General features: G+C 39.7%; 1 protein-coding gene and 1 pseudogene across 3 annotated transcripts in view; one reads left to right on the top strand and one right to left on the bottom strand.

The window, feature by feature from the left end:
- Nucleotides 1–14,558, top strand: part of LOC131773366 (uncharacterized) — a 40,378-nt gene extending 25,820 nt beyond the window's left edge. Inside the window, exons 35-54 of one of the 3 annotated variants that reach the window (XM_059089347.2) lie at nucleotides 259–510; nucleotides 1,018–1,041; nucleotides 2,297–2,497; nucleotides 2,758–2,952; nucleotides 3,684–3,835; nucleotides 4,300–4,449; nucleotides 5,007–5,148; nucleotides 5,416–5,546; nucleotides 6,265–6,450; nucleotides 6,720–6,864; nucleotides 7,391–7,548; nucleotides 7,892–8,038; nucleotides 8,676–8,817; nucleotides 9,752–9,799; nucleotides 10,253–10,362; nucleotides 10,519–10,595; nucleotides 11,636–11,796; nucleotides 12,162–12,212; nucleotides 12,323–12,515; nucleotides 14,023–14,558. In XM_059089347.2, coding sequence (XP_058945330.2) covers nucleotides 259–510; nucleotides 1,018–1,041; nucleotides 2,297–2,497; nucleotides 2,758–2,952; nucleotides 3,684–3,835; nucleotides 4,300–4,449; nucleotides 5,007–5,148; nucleotides 5,416–5,546; nucleotides 6,265–6,450; nucleotides 6,720–6,864; nucleotides 7,391–7,548; nucleotides 7,892–8,038; nucleotides 8,676–8,817; nucleotides 9,752–9,799; nucleotides 10,253–10,362; nucleotides 10,519–10,595; nucleotides 11,636–11,796; nucleotides 12,162–12,212; nucleotides 12,323–12,515; nucleotides 14,023–14,074 — 2,717 coding nt within the window. In that variant the 3' untranslated portion in view covers nucleotides 14,075–14,558. Of the gene's footprint in view, nucleotides 1–258; nucleotides 511–1,017; nucleotides 1,042–2,296; nucleotides 2,498–2,757; nucleotides 2,953–3,683; nucleotides 3,836–4,299; nucleotides 4,450–5,006; nucleotides 5,149–5,415; nucleotides 5,547–6,264; nucleotides 6,451–6,719; nucleotides 6,865–7,390; nucleotides 7,549–7,891; nucleotides 8,039–8,675; nucleotides 8,818–9,751; nucleotides 9,800–10,252; nucleotides 10,363–10,518; nucleotides 10,596–11,635; nucleotides 11,797–12,161; nucleotides 12,213–12,322 lie in introns of all 3 variants that reach the window. The other 2 variants (XM_066173251.1, XM_059089348.2) reach the window with 2 other exon arrangements.
- A 3,395-nt stretch (nucleotides 14,559–17,953) lies between these two features.
- Nucleotides 17,954–18,603, bottom strand: LOC136283957 (uncharacterized; annotated as a pseudogene).
- Between the last annotated feature and the right edge of the window lie 337 nt (nucleotides 18,604–18,940).

The raw sequence follows: 18,940 nt of genomic DNA, 5'->3' as shown, positions 1-18,940 counted from the left end.
AATTCTAAGCAGTATGATAATAACTACACTTTAGAAGCTACAACGTTTTCACACTTGTCTTCAAAGGCAGTAGTTAGTAACAGTTTTCTTCCTGAGTTGCTAACATTTCCCACTTAGGGTGTACCTCGCAAAATTGATTAGACTTCAATTGCAAAGTGGCTTTCGCTCGTGTGTGTTTCGTGCGCAAAGTGATTGTGGGATACTGAGAGATAAATTAAACGTACAAATATCAAGCCTCGTCACACTTTTCCCTTGCAGCATTTGTCGTCATGAATTTAAAGGGTTTCCAAGGACGCTTTTGGCTTGGTCTCTCTCGTGAAGCTAATTCTAAAGACTTCCAATGGAGTGACCTTTCAATGAAAACCTATACAAACTGGGCTGCGAAGCAACCAGATGCCCCATATGGCCAGAAAACGTGCGTTGTCGCTAGTAATTCAGATGCTAATGCTGGAGGTTGGAGTGACGTCAATTGCTCGGAAAAAAATGGATTTATCTGTAGATTACGAAGGGGTAAGATTACTAGAATTAATCTCATTAATACTTTTCATACGGGCTCAAAACTTACCATCTCTCTCATTTAATCTACAAACATGACGCTATCGACATTGCTAATCCTAGCAGTATGCAGGACGCGTGTTATATGAACTTCGTAATAGACTTCGCTCACCGTAGAGTCTCTGTGGCTCAGTGGTAGAGCATCGGAGCATGGAATCCGAGGGTCTGAGGTTCGATTCTTCATGCGGACTCAGCATTTTTTCTTTGTCTCACGCTCACGAAAAGACGAAAAACATCTTTCCCTGTGGAATCTATTTGTTGAGCTGAAGTAAGGCAAAAAGTTTGCTCCGAACATCGTTTTCTTGCGGTGACTAAAGGTTTACTTCTGGCGACCATTTTATGAGTTCAGATCGCTAAATGGCGACTTCGAATAACAATTAGGTTTCCTCTCTATTTCATGATTCTAAAATCTATGTGACTGTCAATTATTGATTGCGTTACTTTTCAAATTGTTACTTGCAGGCGAACCGCATGTGTCACCTCCATGTAAGTATTTCATAGTCAGTGTTTTATCTAAAACCTTTTACCCTAAGAGTGACTAGTATCTAACTTCTCCGTACAGTATCACCCCTGAATCACAGAATGAATCACGAGAATTAAGGAAATGATCAGCAACCAAGGAAGCTAGTGATTGTTAAACAAAGTCTCCTTGTTAGGACATTAGCAATGTCTAGAGAGGAGTATGGAGAATATCTATGCGGATATTAAGGTGTAATACATAACAGTGGGGCGTAATACAATACAGTAGATATACCTCTAACAAGCGGTGACTTTAAGGAAACATCTTGTCAGATTATGTTTATGAAATTAGCGGGTATCAACCCAATATTATCGAACAATACAATTTCTACATATTTGGCTTGATAGATTCGTTGGTGAGAGGACTGCACCAGTATGATGGGATGGTCATGGATTCAAATCCTGTTCAAGTCCAACTTTTTTTTCCCACCATTATTCATTTTCGTGGCTAATTAAGTTGTGTACATAACAGCGATGTTTTTCTCCTTTTAATCTACCAACAATCAGCGTCAGAAATGTTGAAATATTACTATAGAGATCGTATTAATTTCAAATAATTTATTTATTTTATCCACAATATCCTAACTCTCTTTCTCTCTCTTTTTTTTTGTGCAATTTGGAATTTTGTACTCTGTGATTGCATAACATCGAGTAGTGTAAAGCAGTGGGGTAAATGTTACGAGGCGCATTTTCATTTCTAGATTAGAAATTTTCTCCCTTTAGAATCCTTACTGAAGTTAATTTTCTCGACGATTTATATAAAACACAACTTTCAAGGGGAATCTTAGTGATTCAAGGCTCACGGTCGGAGAAGACGAGTACAAGAGTGAACGTGTAAAAAAAATTGCCCAGCCTCTCCCTCGTCTTTTTTCGCTTGTTTCCACCAACTGTGACCCCTGGCGAAGGCTTTATCACCCGGGGCGATCTAAGCATTCAAAAGAGGCCGAAACTGACATATTTGGCGTTGTTTGGATTTTTTTCCAGTGGGTGTGGGGGGCACTTTTTTTGAGAAATAGGCAAGGCATTTGCTCTATTAGCCCCTCGTGTAAGTAGGCTTGTGTACTCAATATTTCTAATATTAGATTTCTCTTGATATTCTAAAGATTTTTTGTCATGGAGACTACCTCCTTTTTCTCATCGGTTGTTCTTCGCATGGGCATTAAAGTCCCTTGGTAAGAAAATGCAAATAGAGTTAATCGAATTATTTCGATTTTGTTTCAAGTGCTCGGAAGCTGCCCCACTGGATGGGAGAAATTTGACAAGCACTGTTACCTTTTCCGAGACAGTGACTTGCAGCCATGGGCAGCTGCAAGATTCAAGTGTTTAAATCAGGGTGGAAATCTTGTGAGCATTACATCAGAGCAGGAGCAAGACTTCATTACTTTCCACTATCGACGGATTTCCGCTGGAAAAATCTGGATTGGTAAATATTCATCTATTGACACCAAGCTAACAAGAGCCGGCTTACTCAGCGCATTGTTAACTTAGGATTGTGATACACTTGAGACTACACGATTATGAATCGTGTGGTCTCGACCGTTTCTGAAAAAAATTGTTAGAATTCCTTTTGTTTTTAAAAAAGACGTTGTGGACGATTCATTTAGCGCGAGAGTCCTGGTAAACAGAATCTCATTTAGTTGGAAGCCTTCTATAACCCACTCATTGAGTTTTATCACTATTCAGGTTTGAATGATTGGTCGCTGGAGAGAGGATTCACATGGAGTGATGGTAGCCCTGTGACGTATCTTAACTGGTTACCCGGTGAGCCAAATGACAAGACTGGTATGGAGAATTGTATTGAAATGTGGCCACCTAGTAGAGGATGGAATGACCAGTCATGTGCTGATAGACGGGGCTACATCTGCAAACAGCCTCTAGGTATATAATCTCGGTATTTTTTCTTCTCTTTTCTTGGTAGTTTCATTAATCTTGATGCTCTCTGATGCGGTTTCATACATGAAATAAATCAAAAGTATCTCTTTTCCCCGTTCGGTGCGGGGAAATAAACATTCTTTCTTTTACCCCTGCGTTCCTGTCATGCTTCCATTATTAGAAATTAAGTATTGATTTTACCCCAGGGACTTCTAGACGCCTCCCCACCCGCCGGCCTAATTTTTGTTAAGAAAGAAACGCAACTGTTATTTCAACCCCCGTTTAGTTCCATAAAATAGCTTGCTGGGTGACCAACTCATCAGCGGTCAACTAATTGCTTCCGTGAATGTAGCACTATGTTCCTCTTTTTGAAAACGCTCTCTGTTGTCTGTTCTTGTACTATGTGCCTGTCGTTAACAATGCAACCCGCGCTGATGTCGGTTGCTTTACGAACAATTTCCATGCACAAAATTAATAGCCGTTGCGATTCAGATTAATCCCATTTCTACTGGGGTTAAAGTGATCACAGAGTTAGATTGAGAGGCGAGTCCACACCTGCAGCAAGTGGCAAGAATTGAACTATTAAAGTCTACCTCCCAGCTGTTTGGAAAAAGTGTAAAAAAGGTTTCATTTCTTGTTATTTAAAGATACTTTTTCAACATTAAGATTTAGAAGATACATAAAGGAAATCATGTTTAAACTTGATCGTCCTAAATCTACCTTTAATTTTACTCCAGAATGTTCTGCAGCTCTGGGCATGAGTAATGGTGCCATCAGCAAAAGCCAGATCACGGCTAGTTCTATGTTGGCATCATATGGTCCGGATATGGCCCGGCTAAACTCTATGTCAGCTTGGTGCGCCAAGGCACAATCTGGGCAGTACATCCAGGTGAGATGCGTGTTTTTTAAAACATGGTGCTTGAAATGGTTTTAAAAAATATGATTGAAATTAAAAGTGGAGACGCTAAATGCTAAAAACCACCATGGGCACAGAGACATTGTAGCTTCGGGCCAGGAATTGAAAGTCTGAGAAAATGAATTTCAAGGTCGTGAAATTTTAGTATGGGTCAGTGAAAACTTAATAGGTGATAATAAGTCGGGGAAATCAACATCGTAGCACTATTACTCTTTCATTTTCCCAAATTTCAGCTTTTCAGTTAAACCCATCAGTGGCCCCTCGGGGTTCCACAGTAGTTATCGAAATTTTTGACGTTATTGTCACCATTAAGAGTTTAAAAATGGAAAATTGTGATCATTTTCTTTTGCAAGAGCAAGGAAACCATACGATGTAAACAGAGCTTAAAGACATCCAGACTTCGCAAACATATCTGTGATACCTATTTTTTCTTTCAGATTGATCTGCTTACTGAAACTCGCCTAAACAAAATTGCTCTTCAAGGCTTCACTCTCAATGGACTACCCAGCTTTATAAGTACGTTTACACTACAAACAAGCGAAGATGGTGTAAATTATGAGACGTACCAAAGGAATGGTCGAGATGTGGTGAGGTTTTACCATACCTATTGATTCTTCTATTTGTCTGGCGCCAAGCAAGTGAAAAAGATGATTCTTCTATTTGTCTGGTGCCAAGCAAAAGAAAAGGATAGTTCTTCTATTTGTCTGGTGCCAAGCAAGTGAAGAAGATGATTCTTCCATTTGTTTAGTGCCAAGCACGTGAAGAATATGATTTTTCTATTTGTCTGGTGCCACGCAAGTGAAGAAGATGTAGTAGACCTAGTAGCTCCAGAGAACCAAGGGATTTTTGGTCCAAGGGACAAAAATTATTTTAAAAACGGAAGGACATGTTTTATCATATTCTTTTCTGACGAGAAGTGTGATTGATGAAAAGCCAAGATCTACCCGCATTGTTCTAACCAGAATCGTAAGAAACTCAATAACGTAAGCAACGCATTGGAAGGGTAATGAAGAGAATATTTTATTATTTTATGTGATCTTTGTCAAACGCGTGTAATGTTCATAGAATTTTTATTGAAGACGTAGTAATATTTACTCGCGCGGACTAGCTGTTACTGGATGACCGATAATTTTTTGCCCTGTAGGTGTTTCCTGCAAACCATGACGCCAATTCTGTGGTCACTAAATCTGTTAAACCAACAGTTAATACACGCTTGATAAGAATAGTACCAAGCTCTTGGACCGGCTCTTTGTGTATGCGGATGGAACTTTATGGCTGCCCTATTGGTATGAGCTGATATGATAGGTTTTTACTCAGTAAGGACCCAGATTCTTACTTGAATCAAACATTAGTAGCGGAATAAGAAGTGGTGAAATAGTTCTACACGGCAAAGAAGAATAAGAAAGCAACTAGAGTAGGAAGGCTTAAAAAACATGCAAAGAAACAAACAAGCGAATAAATAAGCCAATCTTTGCCAAGAAAAACAATAGAATAAGGTAATATTCTTGTTTCCAAATTTATTCACACATCCCTTACTATTTATATATTTGCAGCTTGTCAAACCCCTCTTGGGATGCAGTCTGGGTCCCTCAATGATACATCTCTTTCAGCTTCATCGACGAAAGACAGCTCCCATAAGGCTGCCAACGCTCGCCCGTTTCGTGCAGTTGGGTGGTGCGCAAAGGTAATGTCATTCATTCTTTCCCTTCTCTACACTTCTCCCAGAATTTGATGTGAGCCTTTTTCTGCAAGGCTACACAAGGCCTTATTTAGCCAAGTCTCGCTTACTTGATCCAGTGGATACTTCATATCATTATGTGCTTTTTGAATTATCGTGAGGCTGCCCATCCAAAGTGTGGTTAGGTTGTGTCCTTCTGATATGCGAGAGAATCATGCGGTCTCTTGTTTTCTTCTTTAACTTAAATACCTAAAACAAACAGCTGTAAATTTTGTTCAGTGTTTTAAATTTACGCAGTTGGTTAGACGTATGGTGCAAATATAGGAAAATGTGTAGTTCTGTGATTTTAGGCAACCAAAGTATGTTTATAACAAGTACTGGTACATTTTTTATGTGCATTTACCAGATCGTTTAGATGCTCTTTCTTCGTTGCATCAAAGGGTTTGGCAACCGTCAATCGACGAAAGAGGGCTTTTAAATTGAATAACTTTATGTCATGAAATGTAAGCAACTCAGTGAACCAATTAGAACTCAAGTCAAACTCGGCTGAAAAGCGCCATGCACGGGGAAACGCCATATGGTTTGCGATTTATTTTTATTGGGAAGTGCTCATAAGCTTCTTGGATAAAATACAGGTTGAAGTCGTTTATCTTCGTTATTTTTATAAAGTATTGACGAAAGAGAGTGGACATGTATATAACCTCCTCTGTATTTTCCTTTGCAGATTTTAGATAAACATCCTTGGTACCAGATTACTTTTCCAGGCTGGGAAAGGAAGATTACAAAAATAACCACGTGGGGAGGGGGCAGAGGGTCAGGGTTTGTCAGTGTGTACAGTCTAAAGTCCACACGTACGCTTGACGTAGACATCACGGTTTGGTCAGACTACCAGGAAGGCGGAAAAACCAGGGTCAGAGACTGATGTGACTTATGTTGTTAAAAATAAAAAACGGTTGTTATTGGTCAATGAAACTGCAAATGGTTGAATTAGTCTTTACAACAAATTTATAGAAAAAGAAACCAATTAGACTTAAAACTCTTCGATTTTCCGTTTTAAAGGTTTCGTTTTTGTGGTAAATTATTAGCTTAGAACTGTGAAATTTTATAACTAGTATAACATTTAACATCAAACACATTTTACGTGATTAATATTTATGTCACTATGTTCTGGTATCACAGAATTTCCGAGGCAATCAAGACGCTGTTAATCCGGTGTCGCACCTCCTGGCAGAACCAATCATAGCGGATGCATTGCGCATAAAGCCGCTGGCCTGGTCGTCAATTGGTGCTTGTCTACGCCTTGAAGTCTTTGGATGTGATAAAGGTGAGTTTTCTTTCTTAAAATGACTTGTCTTTTTCAACGCAACTTTGATAATGATGGCTTGCTGAGCAGGAAATCCAAACCTTCGTTTAGTATAGAAGGTACTGACTTAATATCCCGTGAACAAACATGGGAAGTTACAAGCCTTATCAGTCCCTTAGAGACTTTCCTGTCATTAATCAAACTTTTTCTCGTTAACTAAACTGGGTGATGAGTCACTGCGAAGTTTCTCTGCGGCAAACCCTTCCGTCTTTATGATTATCTAACTAAATCAGCGCGAATTCCATCAATTGAAATTTGCGACACTTCTCGTTACCTACAAGCGCGATGCTTTTCTAACAAAATAAAATTCCTGCCTCTCGAGTCAAATTGTCGCTGACCTGTCCCACGTCGTGTCGCATACAAATACTTGTCTACCCACCTCCCCTACCTAAAGGCCCTTGGTCACGTGCTTATTCTGCCTGCTGGATTTTTCCAATTGGCAGAGATACGGCTCGACCTTTCTTGTCAAACTGCTCTTATTTTCCAGGATGCAACTCTGCCCTCGGTTTAAGGCAAGGGATCATCAAAGACTCAGCTTTATCAGCGAGTTCATCATTAGACGAGGCCCACTTGGCCAATAAGGGTCGGTTAAATGGAAGTACTGGGTGGTGTGCATCTGATAATTATAGAGAGAGCTACTTTGAGGTAAGTTGTTTCCCCATAGTTATTGTTCACTGAAGTGGATATAGATATCCATCACTTTCACCCGCACTGAGGAGAATAACTATTTAAGTTTATACCTCACAGAAACCTTTGGCTGGTCGGAGATCAATAGTACTTTTTATTGGCTTTACTTACAAACCAGCCAGTTAGCGCACGCAAAAATACTATTCGCCTATGTGGTATATACTAATATGTGATATCTCCCGGTAATTGTCAATTCACGTTCCAACGATTGTCTCTTTTTCGTCTCTGGAAAATGCTTCGTAGGAAGAGAAAATTTACCTCACCAGTTCTTATTTGTTGTCTCGTTTCTTCCCATTTCAAGGTTGACTTCGGAGTTGCGATGAAAGTAAGCACCGTAGCTATACAAGGAGCTGAAGATGGTAAGGGGTACATCAAAAGTTACATTGTGAATACGAAAGACTATGCTGACGGACCATGGACTCAATACAGGCAGAACGATAAGACTAAGGTGGGTAATGTGACGTAAGTGAGCGTCTTGATCTGAATTTTATATCATATCATTGATTATTTGTAAAGGAATATGGAGTGTTCTGCAACCTCCGAAATGTATCACACATAAAAAAACAGGATCATTGGATAATGTAGTTCAAGACTTTTTATTGGCTTAACCATCATTGGTTATGAGCTATTATACCGTACGCGCACATGAAGACGAGTTCAACCGAAAGTGGTTTTGTACACTGTATCATTCCGTTTGTTCTTACAAAATAAAGTTGAGAAGATGTATCTATATTTCGGGACGTTTTTGATAAAACAATTATCTCACTCGCCCTTGTTGTATATAAATGAGATGATTGTCAGCAACTCTACTGGCCTCGTTGGCTATCTATCATCTCATATCTAACGCGCGCTCGTAAAATGATTGTTAAATATCAAAAGGCAAATAGTTATAGATATTGTACAGATTGTTCTTAGACACAAAAATGGAACTGTGAAGGCTAGATTACGATATTGGATCAACACCACACGCAAGAGAGAGAGTGCCTCTTTACCAGCGTCAGATACTTGCCTTTGCCATTCCATTGCCATTCTTTTGGTTGATGTTGTCAATTTAGACGGAAAGTTTACGTTACACAATATTTTAGGTCTTCTTGGCAAACGTGGATTTCTCATCAATAGTGAAGAACTCATTCCCTTCTGGTCTGCGGGGAAGGTATATCAGGATAAAGCCAAAGACATGGAGTGATCGACCGTGTCTCCGTTTAGAATTGTATGGCTGTAAGAGTGGTAGGTACACCTAAATAACTATAGATATCTCTTTGCCAATTACTATTACTCTAAAGTTGCAAGCAAAATAGGCAATGGTAGATAAACTGTTCAAAATTCAAAATGATGATATACAAGGCGCAGTGGAGGAGCCAAACCATTAATACCGCGAAGTAAATCAATTGATTTGCAGATCATCAGATTTTAATTTCAAAGGCTTCGACGCCACTCGGTTATTTTGTTCCCTACCAGTAGCTAATGGCAAACAACGTCAAACTAATTATATTTACCTACGTACAGATACGTCTGTGAGTAGCAAAAATTTTTGCTCGTTTGTTACTTACTCTATGGGTCTTACTCCTCTTTCTAATCCCAGTACGGTACTTAGTTGAACTTTCTCCTTACCACCATGTGACTAAACAGTCTCCTGTCCCATGTCCCAAACGAGAGTTTGATAGGACAGCTATATTCAGGGGACTGAATTAAGGTGCTAATACCCTTCAGATGGGATGAACAACTTTTAAAATCAAACTGGTGCTCTCGTGTAAGTAAAAACATGCAGTTACCGCGGAGACTTTCTGCCGTGTGCATCATTGTCGAGAGAAGTAGTTGCCTTATAGCTAGCTTGCTGAACACTCCGCGGTCTGGGTGGATCATTCTGTTGTGTTCTTTCGGCAAGGTCCCCTCGATACCTTTTTCCAACCATGAATATATCCGAGTACAAGTTAACTATCAAGGGGAAATATATGGTGGAGGAAGGGCATAAATATCCTTCTTAGTTTTTGTCTCTTTATGCTACATCAACTGGGATGAGGTACGATTGGTATGCGGCTCAGTCTCAAGTAGACATTAACTTTAGTTCTGCACAATATCACCATCTTTGTTTCCACTAAATGCTACTGTTGATGTGGTTAGAGTTGATTTGCAGCGGTCTGTTTTGTTTGTTCACTTTCAGATTTGCAACCAACTATCATCCCATCAGTGAGTACAACACCATCAGCAGGTAAACACTCTCTTTATGTAGAGAATGTGCAAAGGATTGCAAAATTGATGTGTCCAGTATGCTTTGTGCACAGTATGTTATGTTCTACAACTTTTTCAGAAGTTTTCGTGATACTTCGAAAGAAGTGAAAATCACCTTCGAAATCATACGGAGAATTAATATGCACACGCAACATCATTTTCAGAATCACTCAATGAGTCGTCGTTGGCACAAAACTTCCTGAATAGAAGGGATATCAGGAGGAATTGTATTCATTGCATTTGTCCTCCGATTTCTTTAAATCCTGTTAATTTACGGGTCAGATTTTTAGGATTAGTTAAAGGTTAGAACTGATGCGGACTTTCCAACATTAGTCTGTGAACTAACACCGCAGAGTCACTAAACTACCAGAAAATAAGACAAGTCAAACTTTCACTGTGCTGGTAATCTGAAGACTACAACGTTTACTTTCAGTTCTAACGTATAGAGGCTCAGTAAAGTTCTCCAACAAGACATGGACTGATGACCTCGAGAATCCTGGTAGCAAAGCATTCAAGACTCTCGCAAGGAAGATAGAAAAATCGGTACAAACTATTTTGGCCAGTTTTAATCCATTGCTTTCAATGTTCATAGATTTAAGTCTAGACTACTATATTCTATTGTAAGCCACTTTGATAAATTCCTGTATGACAGATTGAGACGTCATTCCGATCGCCTTTTGCCCTCTTTATTTTTGTTAGATTGCTGACTTGTACAACGACGATAAGAACGATGAAGCATCAAAAGCCTTCTTGAATGTTACAATAACCGGATTCAGGTATATTGTGGCTTTCCAAGAAACACGTGCGAAATAATTGAACAAAGTTCCGGCCACTTCTTTGTTTAGTTCTGGTATCATAGAATCTTAAATAGTATATTGAAATCTCTCTGTATTACTTAATTTCAAATTGTTCATTTTGAACCCTCGCGAAAGCCCCTGTAGCTGTAGGCCCGTCTAGCTGTAGGGCTATTTAGCTGTAGTCTCGTCTAGCAGTAGGCCGGTCTAGCTGTAGGACCCCTTAGCTGTAGGTCCCTGAAGCTGTAGGCCCTTCTGGCTGTAGGCCCGTCTAGCTGTAGGCCCGTCTAGCTGTAGGTCCCTCTAGCTGTTGGCCAGTCTGGCAGTAGGCTCATCTAGCTGTAGGCCCCTCTAGCTGTTGGTCCGTCTAGCTGTAGGCCCTTCTAGCTGTAGGCCCGTCTAGCTTTAGGCCCGTCTAGCTGTAGGCCCGTCTAGCCGTAGCTCTCTCTAGCTGTAGGCCCATCTAGGCGAAGGCCCGTCTAGCTTTAGGCCTTTCTAGCTGTAGGCTCCTTTAGCTGTAGGCTCCTCTAGCTTTTGACCCGTCTAGCCGTAAGATCCTCAAGCTGTAGGCCCGTCTAGCTCTTAGCCTGTTGCTGTTGGCCCTTCTAGCTGTAGGCTCTTCTAGCTGTAGGCTCCTCTTCTTGTAGGCCCGTCCAATCCCTTTTACGGGCTGAGTAACATCCAAATTACTTTCATACGGAATGTTTCTGAAAAAAGTATGAGATCCTGGGATTTAAGATCTTTTCCTTTTTTCTAATCTGGTTCATCATAAGCCTGTTTGGAAACTAATTTTCCTTTTCCCTTTTTTAGATTTTACTCCGCTTACCTCCACCTACACCTTCCTCTACTGCCACGAGACTACTTTAAAACATTTTATTTAATGCTCGTAATGCCTGCATATGTAGCATTCCAAAGATCAATGGTGTCCTCAAAATATTCTTGAATCTAAGTTAGCGAAAAAACATGAACGCGTTATAAATGTTCAAGTCTTCGTTAATTTCTGTTTCTGTCTTTCGTTGTAGTCGTGGCAGTATTATTGCTAAGTTTAAGCTGACGTTTTTCCGGGATATTGCTAACAATCTTGGCGCTAATGTGACCAGGAAGCTTGTTGAGGCTGTGGACAGTGGAGAATTAGCAGGGTTGGCCGTTGATCAGTCATCTTTAATTATCAAGATAGAAGATGGTACGCTAGCCTTTCAGTTGTTCTTTAACATTGCTCTGTAGCAGAGCTATGCTCCTCAAAAGGATCATGTTCTTGTGGTTTGTGTGAGCTGCCTCAGCCTTCTGCTTCGGCAGATAGCTCAGACCTCGGTTTTTATGATTCATGATATCAAGCTCAACCTCATCCAAGAATTGCTATGTACATTATCCCGACATTTATTAGCCCAAAGGTTTGTTAGTCGGTTATGTTCTTGTCTTAGGTGATGAATAATTATAATAACGTCTGGGCTCAAAGAAAGTGTTGATTATATATTTTCTCTTGTAATATTAGTTTTGTAGTTGTTTGTTTTGTTTTTGAACTGTTTTATCACCTTTTTGAAATTTCAGATTCAAGTGTTAGCACCAGCAGTCAGCCTACAACAGAAGATCAAATAGAAAGTAAGTTAATGTAAACAGGCTAGCTTTGAAACAGATGCGAGAGTCCGTTTATTGGTGTTCTCAGCTAGAGCTATTCTGTTTAACACTTGTCTTAATTCTTATTATTACAGGCGAAAAGGGTACAAGGGTAATATACATATTGATACCAGCTATCCTTTTCCTGTTGATGTGTTGCTGCGGGTTAGGTTTGTATCTCTTCTGTAAGCGCAAGAAAGGAAATCATCCGCTAAACCACCAGCAGTTTAATAACCCGATTTTCTTCTCAAACTCCAAGCAAGAAGTACAAACAAATGGTCATGCAGTAACTTCAAACGGGACTACAACAACAGCAACGTAAGACCTACCTTGGGAGAGAAGTCGTTACAGGAGATAAATGGCGGCTGGAGGTGAAAAGAAAAATTTTAAGAAAATGAATATTTAAAAAAAACATGGTCTTTGGCTTTCGTTGATAAAATTACCGTTACGGTAAAATGGAGCAATTATTCCGCATTTTAGCATCTGCGTGACGACCGCAAAGAGCAAAATGCAATAAAATGAAGTGTTACCCAAGCTAAAAAAAAAAAATGGCATGAATTCCAAAATTATAGTCTGAAAGTTTTTGATATCCAACTTTTTCTTTTTTTGCAAAATTTATTTTAAAAAGCGGTAACACTTATTTTACGTGCTTAATCTGTCAGAGGTCGTTATTTTCTTTTTATACTTGGAACGGGTGTATTTAAATTTACATAACACTAGATGTAACCCAGGCATTCATTTCTACGCGGCCTCGTTCGATAAAATGCACCAAGTGCTACAAATCATGAGAGAATATGCTTGGTTCTATTTGATAAGACTTTGTTGTGAACTCACAGCTCCAAATTAACAAGGAAATCAAAGGTGAAGAGTTCATTTTGTTAGACTCAATTCTTTAGTTGCGTGACGACTTGCTTCACTTTAGGAAGTCGGGCATGGTGTCCTAAAACGATAATTAACAAGTAGCCACCGACACTTACGTGAATAGTCGTTTTAGTAGATACTAAAACAGTGAGATGTTAGAGTAAAAAAAGATGATTTTAACTCATTTATTTATGCAGCGATTACAATATTTTCGCGCGCAAATCCCGCACGCGTTGCTCGGAGGTGAAAAAGGAAAGGATATTAGGAGTTTGAGTAGCCAATTAGAGCGCGCCTTCTACGCTAAGATTGTGCAGTTGTTTTCCCGGCTTGAAGCTCATTAGGTCTTTTTTTTATCAATGTTACTTCAGCAGTAGCGAGCTTTTCCTGCAGAGGGTTCACATTCTCTTCGACCTTGCTCTCTCTTTTTTTCGTTCGTCTTTCAAAGTGAAAATGTCACTTCAAGGTATTTCACCTTTTTATTCTGCAAAATAAATAGAAATAAGCTGAGGGCAGGAAAACATTTGGAGAATTCTAGCGCTAATGCATGCATAAATTAGTGTTTTATCAAGCCGCTTTTACACCAGAGAGGATTCTCGATTGCCTTAGTTTTTTTGCGCAAAAGGACTTTTGTCCGTCTGGGAAACGAAGTTTCTCACTCTTAATCTCTTAATTTTGTGAATATAACGGAAATCTTTCTGGTGTAATTGGATCCAAGCTGTCCCATCATATAAGTTAAGTATGAGATAACCACAAGTGTGCTTATCTCACATATATGCATGTTTATACTGGTGCATGCGCAATGTGACCCGGGAAACATGTTCTGCATCGTCTCTATGCAACGTTGTTTTTCTGTGCACATTGATTTAAATAACTGAATAATTATGGAAATGTGAAGGATGAGTTAATGACTTTATACTGGGCAATGATTTTCAGTGTATCAGGTTATATATTACTATATTCAAAAACGGAATAATCTTAACATCTAACCCTTAAAGTGCTTAGCACTCAGTGAAAATTATAATGGACTCCTTTCCACGATGGAGTTTTTTTTTTTAATAAACTATGTCCATCATTTTTGACATGTTAAAGATGTATCAAGTATTTCTAAACCGGGGATAAGGCTACAATTTTTCCAACAGTTTGTTGGAGTTAAGCACACTGGTACAAGAACTTGTGGCTTTTAGTGACCTTAAGCAAGATTGTAATGAAAGGAATTATTTTATAAAGTGACTTCTTTTATATTTATCTACTTCTCACTTAATGTTATTTGCGTGTCTTTGTTTTCCCCTTGTTCCAGGTTTATCGTAACAAAAAATTATTGTACTTTTAGTGATTTGTATCAGCTAAAAGCATAAATAAGCATAAGATTGAACAATTTTATTCTGACTTAATTATGCTTTGCCCAAGCTTCTGCGAAAAATTTCCTGAAAGTTTTTATATATCAGAAAAAAACAACAATAAAATAACAAGTTTTGCTGTAGAAAATAGTTACTTTTTCTTTTTAGTGTATAGTTTTTACAGAAGACATTAAAGGGTCTTCAACTGTCCTCATTCGGGACATTCCTATGCCTTTCATTCGCGAAAGAATTGAATGCTCTAGCGAATTAGATCTCACTTCCTCTATGTTTGAAATTTAACTATACCATCACTTTAACCTTAATGAAATTAGCCTCATCTTGGTTTCTATGCCAATGAACGACAAATTTCACGATTGTCAAAAGCTTTGTGTCCGTACGCGGCTTCCCTGGCAATTTTTCATTGCAACGGTGGAAACATAATGAACAAGATAAAGCAAGCCAAGCAAAGCACAATTGGGCAAATGTTTCCTGCGTTGATGAGATAAAATCTTTACCTTACCAGAGAGCTTTCGATACGAAAAAAAGTTTGAGTGACTTCGATAAAGTATCTTTGGATCAGAAAACTGTAATCTTTCACACAAGTGCGTTTGTCTTACAAAAAATATCCTTTAAAGTATCTTACAAAAAGTGTTTAAAGTATTATGAGCAAAGAGAAAGTGAGTAAACGCCAATAAATTTTGCTTGTAGGTATGTTCAGAATAACGGAATTATGTTCGATTTTAGACACCAGTGTCAAATTTTGGACACTATTGTCCGAGTCTTTTTTTTATTATTATTACGCCCGTTTGTTTGTCTGCTCTGCCAAGCCGTTCCGTAGGTTAAAAGGAAGTCTTCTTCAATTGAGGTAGATTTAGTTTTTTCTTTTGGGCTCGAATAGTGGATGATGGAGAGAGTGGGGAAGAGACATGCACTTAGCTATTATTTAATTTGAATGTAAAATTCTAGGGGAACAATTCTTCTGGATCGTCTGCTAGACTTCACCGATCAATACTTAAACATATACTTATACTTTTGGGCTCGAATAGTGGATGATGGAGAGAGTGGGGAAGAGACATGCACTTAGCTGTTATTTAATTTGAATGTAAAATTCTAGGGGAACAATTCTTCTGGATCGTCTGCTAGACTTCACCGATCAATACTTAAACAACAATACGACAAAAACAGGCATTTAAATACTTAGAGAAAAAAAGGCAACATTCAAAGAAACATCATAGAAAATACACAATTGAGAAATTATTTTTTACTAGCATAACTTTGAGCTTTGTGCACCCAGGGATAAACCACCCTTTGAATTTTTTCCATGATGTGACGTTATCACAGGATTTCCTACAAGGTGCCAATCTTCCAAAACTAGACCAAAATTTCAAGCGAAGGCATCATAACTTGGAAATGGAATGGCAAAAACAGTAGCACGTACTGAAGATTTATTTCTTTTAATTCCATTTCTGTTCTCGAACGAGATTTCTTTTCCCCAAAGATCTACTGACCCGCTCTCTTTTTTTTTCTGTGAGTTTCCTACTTTGTGGCGTGGGGCTGGCGACTTGTGGCGCTTGGCTGGTGGCACCTGGATGAGGAGCCGTGAGCGGGGCTTGCTAGAAATGCCTAAGCTTTTGCTGTTGATGTGTTTGTGCCTGCTGCTGCTATTTTTGTTGCTGTTGTTGCTGCTGTGGTGGGATCTGCAGCTGAGGTTGGGATGTCTGTGGTTGTGGTTGCGGCTGCGCAGGAGAGGCAGCTGACGGGGAAAGGTGACCGGCAGCAGCTCGAGCGCGCAGCTCGGCGGCCTTCAATTGTTCTATTGCTGAAGACAGTACGTTGTCCCTTTATGTGTGCAAGGGTGCCAATCTTCCAAAACTAGACAAAAATTTCAATCGGTTGCTTTTAATTTTGGAAATGGGATGGCAAAAAGAGTAGAAAGTACTGAAGTTTTATTTCATTTAATTCCATTTCTGTTCTAAAACAAGATTTCTTTTCCCCCAGGATTTACCTACCCGCTCCCACCCGACTTGTGTGACTTGCGGCGCTTGGCTGGTGGCACCTGGATGAGGAGCCGTGTGCGGGGCTTGTTGGGAATGCCTAAGCTTTTGTTGTTTATGTGCTTGTGCCTGCTGCTGCTGTTGTTGCTGTTGTTGCTGTTGTTGCTGTCGTTGCTGCTGTGGTGGGATCTGCAGCTGAGGTTAGAATGTCTGTGGTTGTGGTTGCAGCTGCGCAAGAGAGGCAGCAGATGGTGAAAGGTGACTGGCAGCAGCTCGAGCGCGTATCTCTGCGGCTTCAGTTGTTCTTGATAGAGCTGTTGTCATTCATCAGCGAGTAGCTGTTGACGCTGATATTCCAACTTTTGGGAAAATATAACAAGACATGGAGAGCTCAGCACGTACGTTTTAAAACAGTGTATAATTCTTAGCCGTCCTCTGCAAAATAACAACATGAAATCATCAAAATTTGCAATAACCTCATCATCCTACATGCCTAAGGCCTGGAAACGCTACGTAGACGATACCTTTACCACCCTGGATCGTGGAACCGTTGATGACTTTTACGGCATCTCAACAACCAGAAGCCCTCCATCCGCTTCACCATCGAGACATAGAATGACACCAAATTAGCCTTCTTCGACACCGCAGTTTCAAGAGAACCTGACGGCCGCCTCACCACCAGCGTAAACAAGAAGCCCACACACACTGATCAGTACTTAGCGTATGATTCACACCACCCACAATCGGTAAAACGCGGTACTGTTAAAGTGCTTATAAAACGAAACTTTTTTGCATTTTCTGATAGACATTGGAAGTACGATTTGGCGGCCGGAAAGTGTCCCCATCAAGCGCGCAGCCAAAATGATCATGTTACATAGCTGTGAAGTAAAAAAGACACGTCGGCAACTTTAGTGGAGAAAGGACAAATCTAGAAGGAAGGACGAACGTATTGCATGACTGGAGCGCCAAATCGGAATGAAGTGTCGGAATGATGCAGAGTGGTTTCTATATCTTATCTCGAAGCCTTTTTTTGTAGGTCCGATGTACGTTTCAGTAGTGTTATTGTCCTTACGTGTGACGGTGGCTTTGTAGATAACTATTGATTGGAGGCAATACCCGTTGAGTGGGCATGGGATCTTTTGTCGGCAGTTACAAGTTTTGCTGTCTTTTGTGTTATTTGCGGTGTCATCTGCGTTGTCATCCATATGTTCCGATGAATATAAGATGCGTTTGTTGTGGTTGTCGATAATCTGCTTAGTGCTATTCATGTAGCTGTAACTGATTCTGATGGTATTACGATTACAGATTTTTCTAAGTTTATGGTATTTAGGGAAGTGTTTGTCTACTCGGGCAAGGAATCTGTGTCCGATCTTGGTGCTTAGGGTAGATGAAGGTTAACGTGGTTAACTTACATCTTTAGAAATGTATGGCAGACAGTAGGGAGAGTCACTAATGGGATCTTAAGAGTGAAAGGGTTAAAATATGATGTCACTGTAACCTTTCTTTGTCTATGCTGTGGAGTATTTCATTTTTACTACTGTTGGTAAGTTGGTTTTAGTAATGGGAGAAGAAAGTTTGTCAATAAAGCGCAGACTTTGACAATCTGTGAGGCGTATGAGCTTAAAGTGTTTGAAAGCGTTCCATCCAGTATATGGTAGGTCTTTATCCTACCAATTGTTCGTTCAACATGTATGTGCACAGAGGCTACACTCATGGTTTCTTAGGTTTCCACCCCAGTCATCTGATCCCTTCCAGCCAAGAAAGGAGCCACGTTTACTATTACAACATTTGGCATGACATCAGAAATATCAAATAACCTGTCAACCATGATATTGTCACCAGGCTCTTACAAATGAGAACACCACTTTCTCCAGTAATTTGTTTGTCTGAAACCTGTTCTCCCCACAAGTCTGAAATGAAAGACACCTGGCCATTTTGAGTGACAGCCACTGGCACTTTCCATGTGTTATGGTGTTTATAATCTGACCAAGTTTCAGATTGTGCCAGCATACTTCACTGCAGTCCAGAATAATTCTTGTACTGGGATATTCAGCAAACTCTTGAGGCATGTTCTTTATGACTAATTCTGGCAATGGGAAGGGGAAGAGTCCAGGAAGTTCCCCAGAAAGAAAATTTATCCGTGTAATGCAAATACACAAAACAAGACTTGTGCTAGTTCCAAATCTGTCAGAAAGATTGAGTACAAACAATCCCACCTTCAATCACAATAAGACAAGAACAAACTCTTGGAGGTAGGTAAGTGTCCTTGAAGGTCCTGCTTTACTTTTGTTCTTATCCATCTGATAAGGCCAACTTTCCTTCAAGAGTTTCTCTCCTTTCCAATGGTGTATTTTCCTGACTTTCAGTTCAATGAAAGCTCATTAAAGCCTCATAATTGGGAAAGCCTGTATAAAAAAGCATGGTTGCACTGTCATCTTTAATTTTGTCCAGAGAAAACTGGCGCGCAAGCAAAGCTTCCTTTTCCTTCCCTAGCTGCACTACCTTTCCTCTACTGTGGACT

The sequence above is a fragment of the Pocillopora verrucosa genome, chromosome 10 (genome assembly GCF_036669915.1).
Source record: "Pocillopora verrucosa isolate sample1 chromosome 10, ASM3666991v2, whole genome shotgun sequence".
Classification (NCBI taxonomy): domain Eukaryota; kingdom Metazoa; phylum Cnidaria; class Anthozoa; order Scleractinia; family Pocilloporidae; genus Pocillopora; species Pocillopora verrucosa.
This window is presented reverse-complemented; position numbering and strand designations above follow the sequence as displayed.